This window comes from Ceratotherium simum, chromosome 1 (genome assembly GCF_057802395.1).
Source record: "Ceratotherium simum simum isolate JZ-2026a chromosome 1, ASM5780239v1, whole genome shotgun sequence".
NCBI classification, from domain to species: domain Eukaryota; kingdom Metazoa; phylum Chordata; class Mammalia; order Perissodactyla; family Rhinocerotidae; genus Ceratotherium; species Ceratotherium simum.
In genome coordinates, this window is record NC_141900.1 from 105,766,809 (window position 1) to 105,780,484 (window position 13,676).

Consider the following 13,676-nt stretch of genomic DNA (forward strand, 5'->3'; position numbering starts at 1 on the left):
GTTGACCATAGGCTGTCTCATTATTTGGAGCAAAGATTGCTTCGAAGAGCTGGGCTGAGATGGTGCTGCCCTCAGTTTTGTAATCTCAGTGATGGCGCCTTGATGAATTTCAATACCATTTGGTTTAAATGCAAATGTTAAATAATTGCTTTGCTGCGGGCGGCAGTCGAGCAGGCTGAGAATATCTTACTATTAAGCACATGGGTAAGACGGATGTTTTAAAGGAAAAGTCTGACATGTTATCAATTATTTCGTGTAGAAGAATTAGCAGAAAAAAATGCTTGTTAGAGCAATTTCCTCTTCTGCAATCCCACACTAAAGAGGCCATTGTTCATTTGACTTGCAAAGCATCGTGACCTCTCATATGGATGGTGCTAACAGTGGTCTTACATTTAATACAGTTTCTTAGGCAAATTATTACTCCTAGGCTCGGTATGTGTTAGCTGATGAGCAAAGACCTTACCGTATGTGGTGTGTGAGTGTGTGTGTGTGTGTGTCTTCTTTTTCTCCCTCACACTACGTCATTTTCTAGGCAAATTTAATTTCTATTTTCCTGATGTGTCTTTAACCACAGGCTACCTATTCACACAGACAAGGGGGTGAGGCCCTCCGCGCCTGCCCCATTGAGGTCGTCCCTCTGGTTGGTGGGGTTGTGCCAAACCACTCCTAAGGGAGGCAGTGGCAGAACCTTGCACTAGCAAGACTCAGTACGGGAGAAGATGCAGCACCTCTCCATCCTGTGCCTGTTCCGTTTCTGTTGCCCTGTCTCCTGGCCCTCCCTGCATCTCTCCAGCCTCCTGTTTGCTCTGCTGCGTTCGGCTTCAGCACGTTGTTTCGCCTGTCCTTGCCATGTACAGGACTGCAAATTTGATCAATATCTGTTGCATCAGACACACCTTTGCAGCACCTCTCATCCCCAGGCCTGGCCTCTGAGTCCAGGCACAGCTACGGCAAACGGCTGTGGCGAGCAGGTTTTCCTGCTTCCCTCGGGCCGTGCCTCACCTGCAGCATCAGCTGTGCCCTGGCCTCCTGCCCTGGCGATCCTCTCCCATCCTGGTGCAGGAGGAGCTCACATCTGTGCAAATGGGAGAGGAGAGCTGACGTCCACGGGCACGCTTAGTCAATGGAAAGTGGGAGCCTATGGATGAACGCTTCTTCCTTTCACCCCTCAGGTGGACAGCTCCGTGACGCATTCCGAGCTGCTCCGCTGGCAGGATGGAGCACCAGCCAGCCATAGATGGCTGGTTGACTCTAGAACACACCCTGGTGTTGGCCTGCCTTCTTTTCCCTGGCTCTTCACTCCTGCATCCTGGATCACTTCCTGAATAAACTAACTGCATGCAAGTTTTCATCTTGGGCTCTGCTTTTGAGGGAACTCTGGCTAAGACACTTGGAAAACCAGAGGCTGGGGATACTGATTTTTGAAAAAAATTACCATGTTGATCAATGTGTTTTTGGCCAAATTGCTTTCTTCCTGGCCATTTACATACACATGCAGACATACACTCACGGCCACACACACACGTACGTATACATACTCACACCCAAGTCCACCTATACACACACACATAGCTCCCATGTGCACACATGCACACACACCTATGTACATGTATGGCCATGCCCACCTGTGCACATGCGTGCCCACATCCATGCCCAAGTGCACGTACACGCACGCACACACACACACACACACACACACACACTCCGTACACTCTCTCTGGTCCTCTGGCTCCTCACTTACTCCCCTCCTCAGCCATGCTGTGCTCAGACTCTTCCGGAGCATTTGGATCCCTCTGACTTGGTCTTGGGACTCTCTTGAGCTGCCCCCACGGAGCCCTGGTGAGGTGTCCTGACGCTCTGACCCTCATTCCTGCTGTGGGGAGCAGAGCATGGGTGTCTGGCAGTAAAAGAGGAAGGGCCAAAGCTGGGCTGGACCGTCCTGGAGAGCTTGGCTCTGGGGAGCGCTGGAGTGTGCTGTGCGCGTCGCTGACACGAGTGTGTGCGGGTGTGTGCGGGCCGACACAGGCTTCAGTGTCAGCTGTTATTATGATTATCGACTCATCTGGTGCCTCTCTACTTTCTGTCTGGATGCTTTCAACTGCTCCTGCTCTTTTGCCTTTCACAGTCGTGTTTCCTTCTTTTACTTGCAGATCATCCATTTCGGGAGGTGGAGGGTGGGTCAATCTTAGAAAAGAGACCAGAACCGACTGTGAGTGGATAAGGTATTGGGAGGTTTCTGGGTACAGTGGAACTTGAGGTGGGTCTTGGAACATCAGGTAAAATAAACAGGGGCAGAGCATTGTGGGCTGAGGGTGGGGCATACGATAAACAAAACTACAGAGAAGTGTTCATGGGAAGTGATGAGAAGAGGAAAAAAACCAGTTGCTTAAATTCAGAGCAGAATGAAAAATATTAGTAGAAATCGCAACTGGCAAGTGCCAGGAAGGAAGGCCTCGTATCTTCTTGGGCATTTGCCTGTAAACCTTATGAGGGTGTGCCCGAGATGATGCAAATCTGGATATACTGCAATCGGCAGTCACTCTCATCCTCTGCTCAGCCCCCTTCTCGAGGGTCGGGGGGCTGACTGAAGTGCTTGTGGTCTGGGAGTGTGGGAAAGAGAGGGTGCAGGGGTGATGCAGACGACTAAACTTCCGAAGACTTTCTTCCTTCCTTCCTTCCTCCCTCCCTCCCTCCCTTCCTTTCTTTCTTTCCCCCAAAGCCCCAGTAGATAGTTGCATGTCATAGTTGCACATCCCTCCAGTCGCTGTACGTGGGACGCGGCCTCAGCATGGCCGGAGAAGCGGTGGGTCGGTGCTCACCGGGGATCCGAACCCTGGCCGCGAGCATCCGAGAGCGGGCACTTAACCACTAAGCCACGGGGCCGGCCTCAGCCCCTGACTTCCTTTCCTGAGAGAGTTTGCTTAGAAACTTGTAAATTTTTTCTCTGCCCTTTTGAGATGTAAATCTTTTCAAAGCCTTTGCTGGTTTTACAACCCAGGCTGTCTTTCTCAAGACCCTGGAGCCATCTCTGAAATGCAACCATCCAGGGAGATAGCATCCCCATTCTTGTTTCTGTGTGAGGATGGGAGCCTAACTTCTGTGGGCCCCTAGCTCCAAGTTGTAGCACTACCTCCTGTCAAGAAGGTAGGAGAAGTTTACTTTCCTTTGGGGTAAAGGCAGTTAGCACACAGATGGCCCACGAACTCCCCTTACCCCAGCTTTTTAAAGACCCTCCTGCCCTTTGGTTCAGTGGAGCTGAGGTCAGACCAAGTTCTGGTCTCTCTCCTCTGGTGCAATAGTCTTGAATAAAGTCTTCCTTGCCTGTTTAACTTTGTCTGGTGCAGTTTTTGCTTTGACAGAAAGGTGGGCCACACCTGGGGGAAGACAGCAGATCATTTCATTTTGGGGAGTGGAGGGAAGGAGGGTGAGTCCCTGTGTCCTCATTTTTGTGGCCCATTTTCTATGAATTGGGCAGTGAAAATGGGAAAGTTGTTGGAATTACTGCTGCTGTCCTGGAAGTACCAGCCAGTCACTGGAACCCAAACTGTTCCTATTAATATTTAATCCAAAAAGGATAATGGTCTCTAGATGACACCAAACTGTAGCTGGGACAAAGACCCATTTGGATCTTGCAGCTGCATCTCCATTTCCTGGGAGATTGGTGCTGGTTGTGAAGCCTGCCCAGACATTTCATCATCTGAGCATTGCTGTCATTGGATTTTCTGGACTCCATTGATAGTGAGGTGCTTGAATTTGGCCCTTGCTGACTTTCTCCCTATGTACTGGGTAAGGAAGCTTTCACAGTGTGGCATGGAGGGAACCTGGTTACTGGTGCTGACCAGCCAATCACAGGGCAGTGCTGTGGGAAATTTCACTTAAGACCAAGAATCACTGGATGGTTTGGGCTTTGATCTGGAACTGAAGTCAAAGATTCAACTCAGCAGAGGCACTTAAATGACTTTCCAACAAAATCATTACATTTTTTTCCTCAGTTTTAATGGTCTTTGGTGGTGTCATATATACATTGCCTATTTAAACTAAATCTTTTTCCCTCTGAGTGTAATAGGCTCTTCACATCCTGTTAAATACATACCCTTTTCACTTCAAAAATTATTTCCATTAGGGCTTGAAATTAAGCCTAGGTTTTTTTCTTTTGCCTATCTGCATTACAGGTAAGGTCCGGCACTCCTGCTGAGTGGAGTTCTTTAGTAAACGGGACGCAGAAAGTCCAGACAAGATCACACTGACTCCAAGAATTTGGTGCTTTTTCATTTTCTCATTTGTGTGTGTCATTGTGTACAGTTGTATGCGTTTTTTCCCATGTACAGATTGGTGTAACCTCCACCAAAATCAATATTCCGTCAATACAGAGGAGACCTCTTGTGGGACCATCTTATATGCACCCCTCTACACACACTACCCATCCCTGTGCCCAGGCCACCACTAATCCATTCATTATCTTTACACTTTTGTCATTTGGAGAATGTTATATAAATAGAATCATACAGTATGGAACCTAGTGAGATTGACTTGTTTCACCGAGCCCTTGAGATCCATCCAGGCTGGTGTGTAATCAAGTTTGCTCCTGTTTATTGTTGGGTGGTATTCCATTGTATGGATGATCCAGAGTTTATTTGACCATTCACCCATTGAAAGACATTTCACTTTTTTGCTGTTATGAATAAAACTGCTGTGAACATGTGTGTACATGTTTTTAGTTTGTTTGTGAATACGTTTTCATTTCTCTGGGATAAATGCCCAAAAGTGTGATTATTGGGTTATATGGTAAGTGCATGTTTAGTTTTATAAGAAATGACCCAACTATTTTCCAGAGTGGCTGCAAGTTTCACATTCCCACCAGCCATGTAGTGGACACCCAGTGTCTCTGCATCCTCACCACATTGGGATGAGAGTGGATTTTCTGCCTCCATGGGATAGAAAAAGAATTCCCTCCCCACCCAAAATTTCTAGAGATGGGGACTAGAGAGAAAGGGATAGAAAGCTGATCTGCAAACATGGTTAAAAAAATTCAAACAATATTGAAATAAGTATTCTTTGTACATATACTTCTTTGCTGTTTTATTTAATCATGGTGGTGGTGGTGGGGAGGTTGTCTGTAAGACTTCTGAGTGAGCACTACTTCTTACCTTCTCTGCACACTACTCCCCTCTGTGGGTTGGGCCCTGCCAAAGGGCTCACCTTGACCTTGTCAGGGTGATAGAAGAGTGTCAGGGAAGTTATTAGCATCTCCCCTCCTCAAAACTACTACCACGACAACTACCACCACTACTACAGTCCCTCCTACAACTGCTGCCAATGCCACTACCACCACTACTACCATTACCACCACCACTACTACCAGTACTACCACTGCCACTATTACCACATCATCATTACCGCCACTGCTACCATTGCCACCACCCCTACTACCAGTACTACCACTATTACCACATCATCATTACCACCACTGCTACCATTGCCACCACCACTACTACCAGTACTACCACTGCCACTATTACCACATCATCATTACCACCACTGCTACCATTGCCACCACCACTACTACCAGTACTACCACTGCCACTATTACCACATCATCATTACCGCCACTGCTACCATTGCCACCACCCCTACTACCAGTACTACCACTATTACCACATCATCATTACCACCACTGCTACCATTGCCACCACCACTACTACCAGTACTACCACTGCCACTATTACCACATCATCATTACCACCACTGCTACCATTGCCACCACCACTACTACCAGTACTACCACTGCCACTATTACCACATCATCATTACCACCACTGCTACCATTGCCACCACCACTACTACCAGTACTGCCACTATTACCACATCATCATTACCACCACTGCTACCATTACCACCACCACTACTACCAGTACTCCCCCTGCCACTATTACCACATCATCATTACCACCACTGCTACCATTGCCACCACCACTACTACCAGTACTACCACTGCCACTATTACCACATCATCATTACCACCACTACTACCATTACCACCACCACTACTACCAGTACTACCACTATTACCACATCATCATTACCACCACTGCTACCAGTACTACCACTGCCACTATTACCACATCATCATTACCACCACTGCTACCATTGCCACCACCACTGCTACCAGTACTACCACTGCCACTATTACCACATCATCATTACCACCACTGCTACCATTGCCACCACCACTGCTACCAGTACTACCACTATTACCACATCATCATTACTACCACTGCTACCATTGCCACCACCACTACTACCAGTACTACCACTGCCACTATTACCACATCATCATTACCACCACTGCTACCATTGCCACCACCACTACTACCAGTACTACCACTGCCACTATTACCACATCATCATTACCACCACTGCTACCATTGCCACCACCACTACTACCAGTACTACCACTGCCACTATTATCACATCATCATTACCACCACTACTACCATTACCACCACCACCACCATTACTTCTACCACTACTACTCTTACTACCTCCACTATTACTATTGCCAACTACCACTACTGGCATCACTATCATGACTACCACCACCACCACCACCACCACTATTCCTCCTGTACCACCATAACCACCACCAGCTTTTACTGTGAGTCAAACACTCTGCTAAACATTTAAGATATATGTTCACATTTACTCCTCAGTGCAACCCCAGGTAAATCACTATTTCCTTGTTGAAGCTGAGGGATCTGAGGTCTCAAGAACTGCTCCTGGACTCAGCAGCACATCGGCCTACTGCTGGCTCCACTCTGACCCTGAAACCCAGGAGCTGACTTCCTGTCTCATTCCCCTGACTGGTTCCTTTCACTTCTGGGTTTGCAAACTCATTTTTCATCCACGTGTTGCCCCTTCCATCACCCAGGGCTGACAGTGCATCTACAGTGCGCAGGCTCCGTGTCAGCCCCCAGCAGGCCCTGGTCTGGAGGGAAAGTCTAGTGGGAGGAACGAGTCCTGACAACACCCACGGAACACGACAAGTAGCCACAAAACATGCATAAGGCCCTCCACCCTGCTCCCGGGGACTGCCTGCCTCGCCTTGTACTGCAGTCTTTTGGGGAAACGGATTTCTCTCGATGACTGACTGAGCTTTCAATTACCGTCAGGATTTCTGAGTCCTTATTGACTTTCTGTCCTTATCTTCGCCATCGGCTTGTCGATTGAACCATCTCCCAGCTCTGGGCCCGGAACATAATGCGTGTTAACAAATGTCATTTCTAAAGAATGAAGCAGGTCTCCTGACCATGTTCCACCTGTTTTTATAGACTCCCTGTACATCTCATCTGGGCTTGGGCTAATGATCCTCAATTCCCGCCTGCCCTTCCCCACTGCCTACTCTTCCCGCCCCAGATGCTCCCCACGTTCCCAGCCCCTTGACTCCCCACATTGTTCTCCTAGATGGACCATCCTCAGAATTTCTGCGTGTGAATGCCAAGAGCAACCAACGCCCGGCCTTGCACGTGTGATCCAGAATCCTCGTTCTGTCCTGTTCTGCACGATGCCCGACCTGGACGTCAGGTCTCTGGAGACCCCTCCGCCATTCTGACTTAGCATGGCTAAGGAAGAGAGTGCTTGTTTGAAATATTTAGATGGAAAAAACCTGCTTTTGTGATGCAGTTAGATTTCACAATATTTTAAGTTATTTTCCTGTAGGTTTTTGTTTGTTTTCTTTTGAACAGATTGAAAAATAATGGGACAAGCGGGGATACTTTTAAGTTTTGCTGCAGTCTGGAGGGAATTAATTTATCCCTTTGTAATTGAAGATTAGATCCAAAGATTATTTTTAGCTGGAGGCTTTCTTAAGCCTTATAGAATTCCCGGCAATCAAACATTTTGAGTGTTTTTTTTTCCTTTCTTGAATTTCTCTTTGTTATTTCCTGACTGGATTGAGGCACAAACAGATGGAGTGTTTTCTAACGGTCTGGCTCCTGCCTGAAAATAATATGCTTTTTTTTCTCTTGTTCTGAATAATAAAAACAAAATCAAAATGTCTTTTATGAGTGGGATAATTTAAATGTCGGATCAGTTGGAGTAAATAACAGAAGTCTCTGAAGTGGTGGGGTAGACAGTGGTTTGGAGCAGACTCTGTGGCCAGGCTGCCTAGGTTTGAGCCTTTGCTACTTATTCGCTGTGTGACTGGGAAAATCATCTAATTTCTCTCTTCTCAGATTTCCTCCTCTATAAAAATGAGGATAATAGTGAGACTTATTTTCTAGGGTTGTTTTGAAGATTAAAAATAATATTTATACCTCACTTAGAACAATGTCCTGGTGCATTGTAAACATAATAATTATTGTTATTGTGAACGTGTTTTTTCTCTTCTGGGAAACAGTACAATTACTTGGAGGAGGAGTCTAATTGCCATTGTAAAAACCCTGATTACGGAAGGCGGGTGGGAGAGCAGCTCGCTCGCTCAAAAACGTAATACTTCTTGATAGTAATCGACGTGCACTGGGAATTTTCTGTGCCATTGAGTCTTTTCTTCTCCCCCCCACGCACAATCTCTCTCATCCTCACACCACCCCAGTGAGATAGGTGCTACCATTATTCTTATTCTGTAGACGAGGAAACTGAGACTAAAAGGGTCTAAGTGAATTTCCCAAGGTGGCAAACATAGTAAACAGCAGAGCTGGGATCAAATCAGATTTGAATGACATCAGAGTGTTTGCTGATAACAACGACCCCTGACTGCCTCCTTTGTGTCATCAACAACAAATGATCTATTGGTGAATTTAGAAATCAAAATAAAAAATAATTCCCCAACTTGACTTGCTCTCCAAATTATGCCCTGTTTTCAGTCTAGTTAGGTTTAATTAAGGAAACTGTAAAGAGGGGACCAAACTTTTTTCATTGGAATCATAAATGGTACAATCTGGGAGAAAATGGTGGCATATTCTTGTAGCATTCATTTGTTCATTTATTCAATAAACGTTGACTCAGACCCACCGAGTGTGAGCTCCGGCCTTGGGTACATGTGTAGGAGCAGGCAGAGGGCAGGAGAACTGTCCGTCCTGTGCTGCCTACTGGGGGACCCGTCACATGTGCAAAAACATGTGCAATAGAGCCAGATTCTAATGACCTTGGGAAATTAGCATTTGGGCCATATCTTTCTCAAGTACCACAACCTAAGCCAAATTTCCCCAGAATTGTGTTCAACATAGCTAGCCAGCTGATTTCCCACTGGGCCTCTAAATACAGAATTTCCTTTCCTTCCAATTTTTAGGGTTGGGAGTGGACAGCATTTTCTGATGGTTGGGTGAGTTCCCTCAAGAACCATTTAAGGCTGCCTGAAGTTACTCATGGTCAACTATTCCACACGGGAACACTCTTCCCCTCTAACAGAAGGCTTAACGCAGACCCCGTGCAGTCCTTAACCTAAGACCGTAGAGAAAGATCCCCTTCTACTTTAATTGTGGGGTTTAAAACAGGCCTTCAGCTTCTGGAAACGCTAAAGCTTTTGGCTAGCTCGCACCACAGGGCGGGAGAAGGATGCTGCCAGGAGGGGCTGACTGAGTTACCAGCTTATCTAGCGGCCTTGAGAAATGCTACCTACTTTGCTCTTAGGTAAGGGCTGGCTGCAACATGTCATATTTCACACAAAACCAGGTCTAGGGTCTCACAATCTAGAGGCTTCATTTAAAAATATTCCATTTAGAGCTCTGTGAGATCTACTATGCTGATGGGTATCGTCAGTCTCTAAGAGGAGGCTCTCACACGCCATTTCCCAAACCCATGGGGAGTTTTCCAGAGACATACAGCCGCCACGATACCCTCCTTGGGGCGCTAGTCACATTACAGTCTGCATGACTGGAGTTCCTGGTCTTGCTCATTTGTCCCTTATTCCTCAGCTCTTTTGGGCTTGTTTTTTATTTTACCCATGTAACATAGCCGTGCATAATAAAAAGTGAAAGATCTGTTCACCTCACTCCTCCAATTCATTCCCGGAATCCATATAGTCAATTCTGCTATAATGTGACATGTGCGTTCCTAAAAATTACCATGCTCTGCAAAATCATGCAGTAAAAGCCACAGGGCTTATATGAAAAATGGGTTAGAGGAATAACACTCAAAAATTTCATCAGTGACACGTTAAAACAAATATCGGCATCTAAGGAAAACAGTAGCTCAGTTGTACACATGTTAAATGGCTAAGAAATACATAAACTCTACAATAAATATGGAGCTTTACCTTGAAAAATTCTGAATTTTGCTTGTGGATATGAGTGTCAGAAAGACTGCAGTTTATGATTTATTGTGAAGTGGTGGAAGGAGGGTTATCTGAAGTTGAAGGAAAGTTCACCAGGTGTGGATGGGTGGAGCTTATAACACGTGTGAACTGAAGTGGCTGATAGATTCCTGAGGGGCATATGTGAATGCACACGTGCATTTATGCCTGTTTTATGTACTCCTACAGTGCTTGGTTAAGCTGGGGGCAGATTTCTGAATTCATTTAGTGTTTCTTGTGGACAAAACTGCAAATAAACAAATACAAAATTCTCATTATGCTCATATTATTCCCTAATATATTAAACACATTGGAACAAATACATGTTTTTAAAAACAAGCATTATATAGCAGAACTGATTGTAGTATGAATATTTCAGGGTATTTCCTAGCAAGTGTTTTCCTTTGCAGGTAACAAATTGATACACTCACACACATACACAAGCGTTCTTCTTCTTCTCCTTAAATAGGACTATACCACACTTCTTATGGGACTTTGTCTCATATTATTTACTTACTTATAGAGCACGGCTGTTTCTTTCTCTGCCGGTCTCTGTAGCTCTGTCTCCATCTTTTCTATGCGGTTTAGTTTTCCAGAGTATGGATGTATCATAATCATTTAACTTTTTCCCTTTTGGTAGTCTCTTAAGTTTTTACCATTTATTTCTTTTCCTATTGTAAGTTGGGATGAAGACTATTCTGTCTTCAATAGAAGTCTTCAATGAAGACTATCCCAGCTTTCGCTCAGGATGTAGAAATTTGGAAAGCACATCACTCTTACCCATTACAACAACAAAAAATTAATTGCTGGACAATCTCCAGATTCACGATATCTCTTGAATTCATTAGAGAGCTGAAGTCTCACAGGGCGACCAACTAACCCAAAACCTAAGGAAAGACAGGAGTGTCTAAGGACGGACGGGACACGGACACTTGCTTACCTTGCACGGTTGCTGCCAGACACCATACGGGCCAGTTAGAAGAAATTAATGTAAATTTCTAAGGAGTCATTAAAACTTAGAGTGGGCTAGCAGGAGAATATAAAAACCCTGGGAGCTGCAGGGGACGTGCTCCCGCTCGTGGACTCTGCTCTACAGCCCCGTGGGGCATTCCCAAGACAGACTGGAGACAGAGAGAATCTTAAGAAGCCTCCCCAACAGCGCACATCTGGAGGAGGAGCAGAGGCTGCAGCATAGGCGTGAAGCCCTACCCGCATCCTCCTGCTCTCGCTCTCCTATGGACCAAGAGCCTCAGCCGTAGAGGGAAAAGCAGGGAACCCCATCACCTCTGGAACACCGCACATGGCTGTGCGATTTGGTGCCTAAATTTGAGTTTGTGCTAATATTAAGCCCAAGTAAGGTCCTAAATTGACAAGATTTAAGTTTTAGAAATTTATATTGAGGTGTAACATATATACAGCAAGGGCACGAATCTTAAGTGGACAAGTTGATGAAGTTTTACATAGTTTTATATGTGTGTAAGCACCACTCTGAGATCAAGATGAAGAATGCTTCCAGAACCCAGAAGGCTCCCAAGTGTCCTCTCCTAAGTCAGTACTGGTCTTTCCTGCCCAGTCTCCCAACCAGAGGGAGGCAGTTTTCTGACTTCCATCTCCATTGATTAGTTTTACCTGTTGCTGTATTTCCTAAAAATTGTATCATAGCGTGTGCAACATTTTTCTGTTGCCATCATTGCTCATCATTATGTCTGTGAGATTCGTCCATCCTGTGCATGAAAAAATTGTTCATTTCTTTCATTGCTATGTACTGTTCCAGTGCATAATTATATCACAATATTTTAAATCCATTCTACTGTTAATAGACAGTTGGATTTTTTCCAGTTTTTGGATATTACAAATACAGCTATGATACATTCTTGGATCTATCTTTTTGGTAGACATATGCTCTGATATTGGGTACATATATATTTACAGTTGTTATTTCCTCTTGATGAATTGACCCCTTTGTCATTAAATAATGACCTTCTTTGTTCTTGTGACAGTTTTTGACTTAAAGTCTATTTTGTCTAAGTAGAGCCACCCCAGCTCTCTTTTGGTTACCATTTGCATAGAATATCTTTTTCCATCCCTTTACTTTCAGCTTATGTGTGTCCTTAATGTTAAAGTGTGCCTAATGTTATAGGCAGCATATGGTTGGATCTCGTTTTTGTTTTTGTTTTTTTAATCTATTCAGCCACTCTATGTCTTTTAATTGGAGAATGTATTTTAATTGGAGAATTAATCCATTTACATTTAAATTAATTATTATAGGTAAGGCCTTATGTATTGCCATTTTGTTAATTGTTTTCTGATTGTTTTGTAGTTCTTTTATTCCTTTCTCTCTCTCTCTTACTGTCTGCCTCTGTGATTTTTTGTGGTGATATGCTGTGATTCCTTTCTCTTTAACTTTTGTGTCTGCTGTTATTGTGATCACCATGAGGTTTACAGATAACATATATACAGAAAACATTATAACAGTTACAGAAGTAAGAAAATGAGCTCATTCTTACCTGCTGAATTTGAGGCACCTGTGGGTCAGGCAGATGGAGATGTCATCTGGAATTTAGGAGAGAGGACTGTGGTACAGATGACGGCCTAAGATTATAATCCTGGCCTTGGAATAACTTGACTATTTAATCCTTTAAATCTTTAACTTTGGAGACTTACAATATTCTTAACAAAAGTAGAGGCAGCCATTGGTTATGAAAACAGATTTCCAGTATGAAAATGATTATTCCCACAGCTGGAGAAATACCAGTATTCTTGACCTCATGACCTTTCAAGATCCCACGATGTTTCAAAATTGGTGTTGGCTTTAACACTCTGTTTCATAACTGGCTTTGTCTGCCAGTTTGTTCTGTGTGGTCCCGTGGTCCTGCTGATTTGCTTTACTTTGAACTGTCTTGGTCTCCAGCTTCCATATTGTTCCATTTACTCTTTCGGGCCGTATAACAAATCACCCCGAAACTTAGTGGCTTAAAAAATGAACAAGTATTTTGCTCATGAATCTGCAATTTGTGCAGTACTTGGTGGGGATAGCTGGTGTTTGCTCTAGTCAGCATCAGCGGGGGTGGATTGAAGACTAGGGGCTGGAGTCTTCTGAAGGCTCCTTCCCTCACTCACTCGCCTAGTTGGCAGTTGATGCTGGATTTTGGCTGAAACCGTGACTGGGACTCTTGCTGGAACACCCTCCATGTGCTCTGGGCTTCCTAAAAATGTGGTGGCTAGGTTCTGAGGGCAAGCAGAGAGAGGGAGAGAGAGAGAGAATTGCCTTTTATAACCTAGCCCTGGAAGGCATACGGCATCACTTCCCTTGGGTTCTCTTGATCGAGGCAGTGACAAAGTCCCTCCCAACTTCAAGGTAACTAGACTTCCCCTCTTGGTGGGGAGT

At 44.9% G+C, this 13,676-nt stretch overlaps 1 protein-coding gene across 1 annotated transcript in view; it reads left to right on the plus strand.

Annotated features, from left to right (window-relative positions):
* Positions 1 to 8,055, plus strand: part of ACTR3B (actin related protein 3B) — a 146,201-nt gene extending 138,146 nt beyond the window's left edge. Inside the window, exon 14 of the mRNA XM_087433496.1 lies at positions 7,462 to 8,055. Within this exon, the coding sequence (XP_087289622.1) occupies positions 7,462 to 7,529 (68 nt within the window). The 3' untranslated portion in view covers positions 7,530 to 8,055. The remainder of the gene's footprint in view (positions 1 to 7,461) is intronic.
* The last annotated feature ends 5,621 nt before the right edge of the window (positions 8,056 to 13,676 follow it).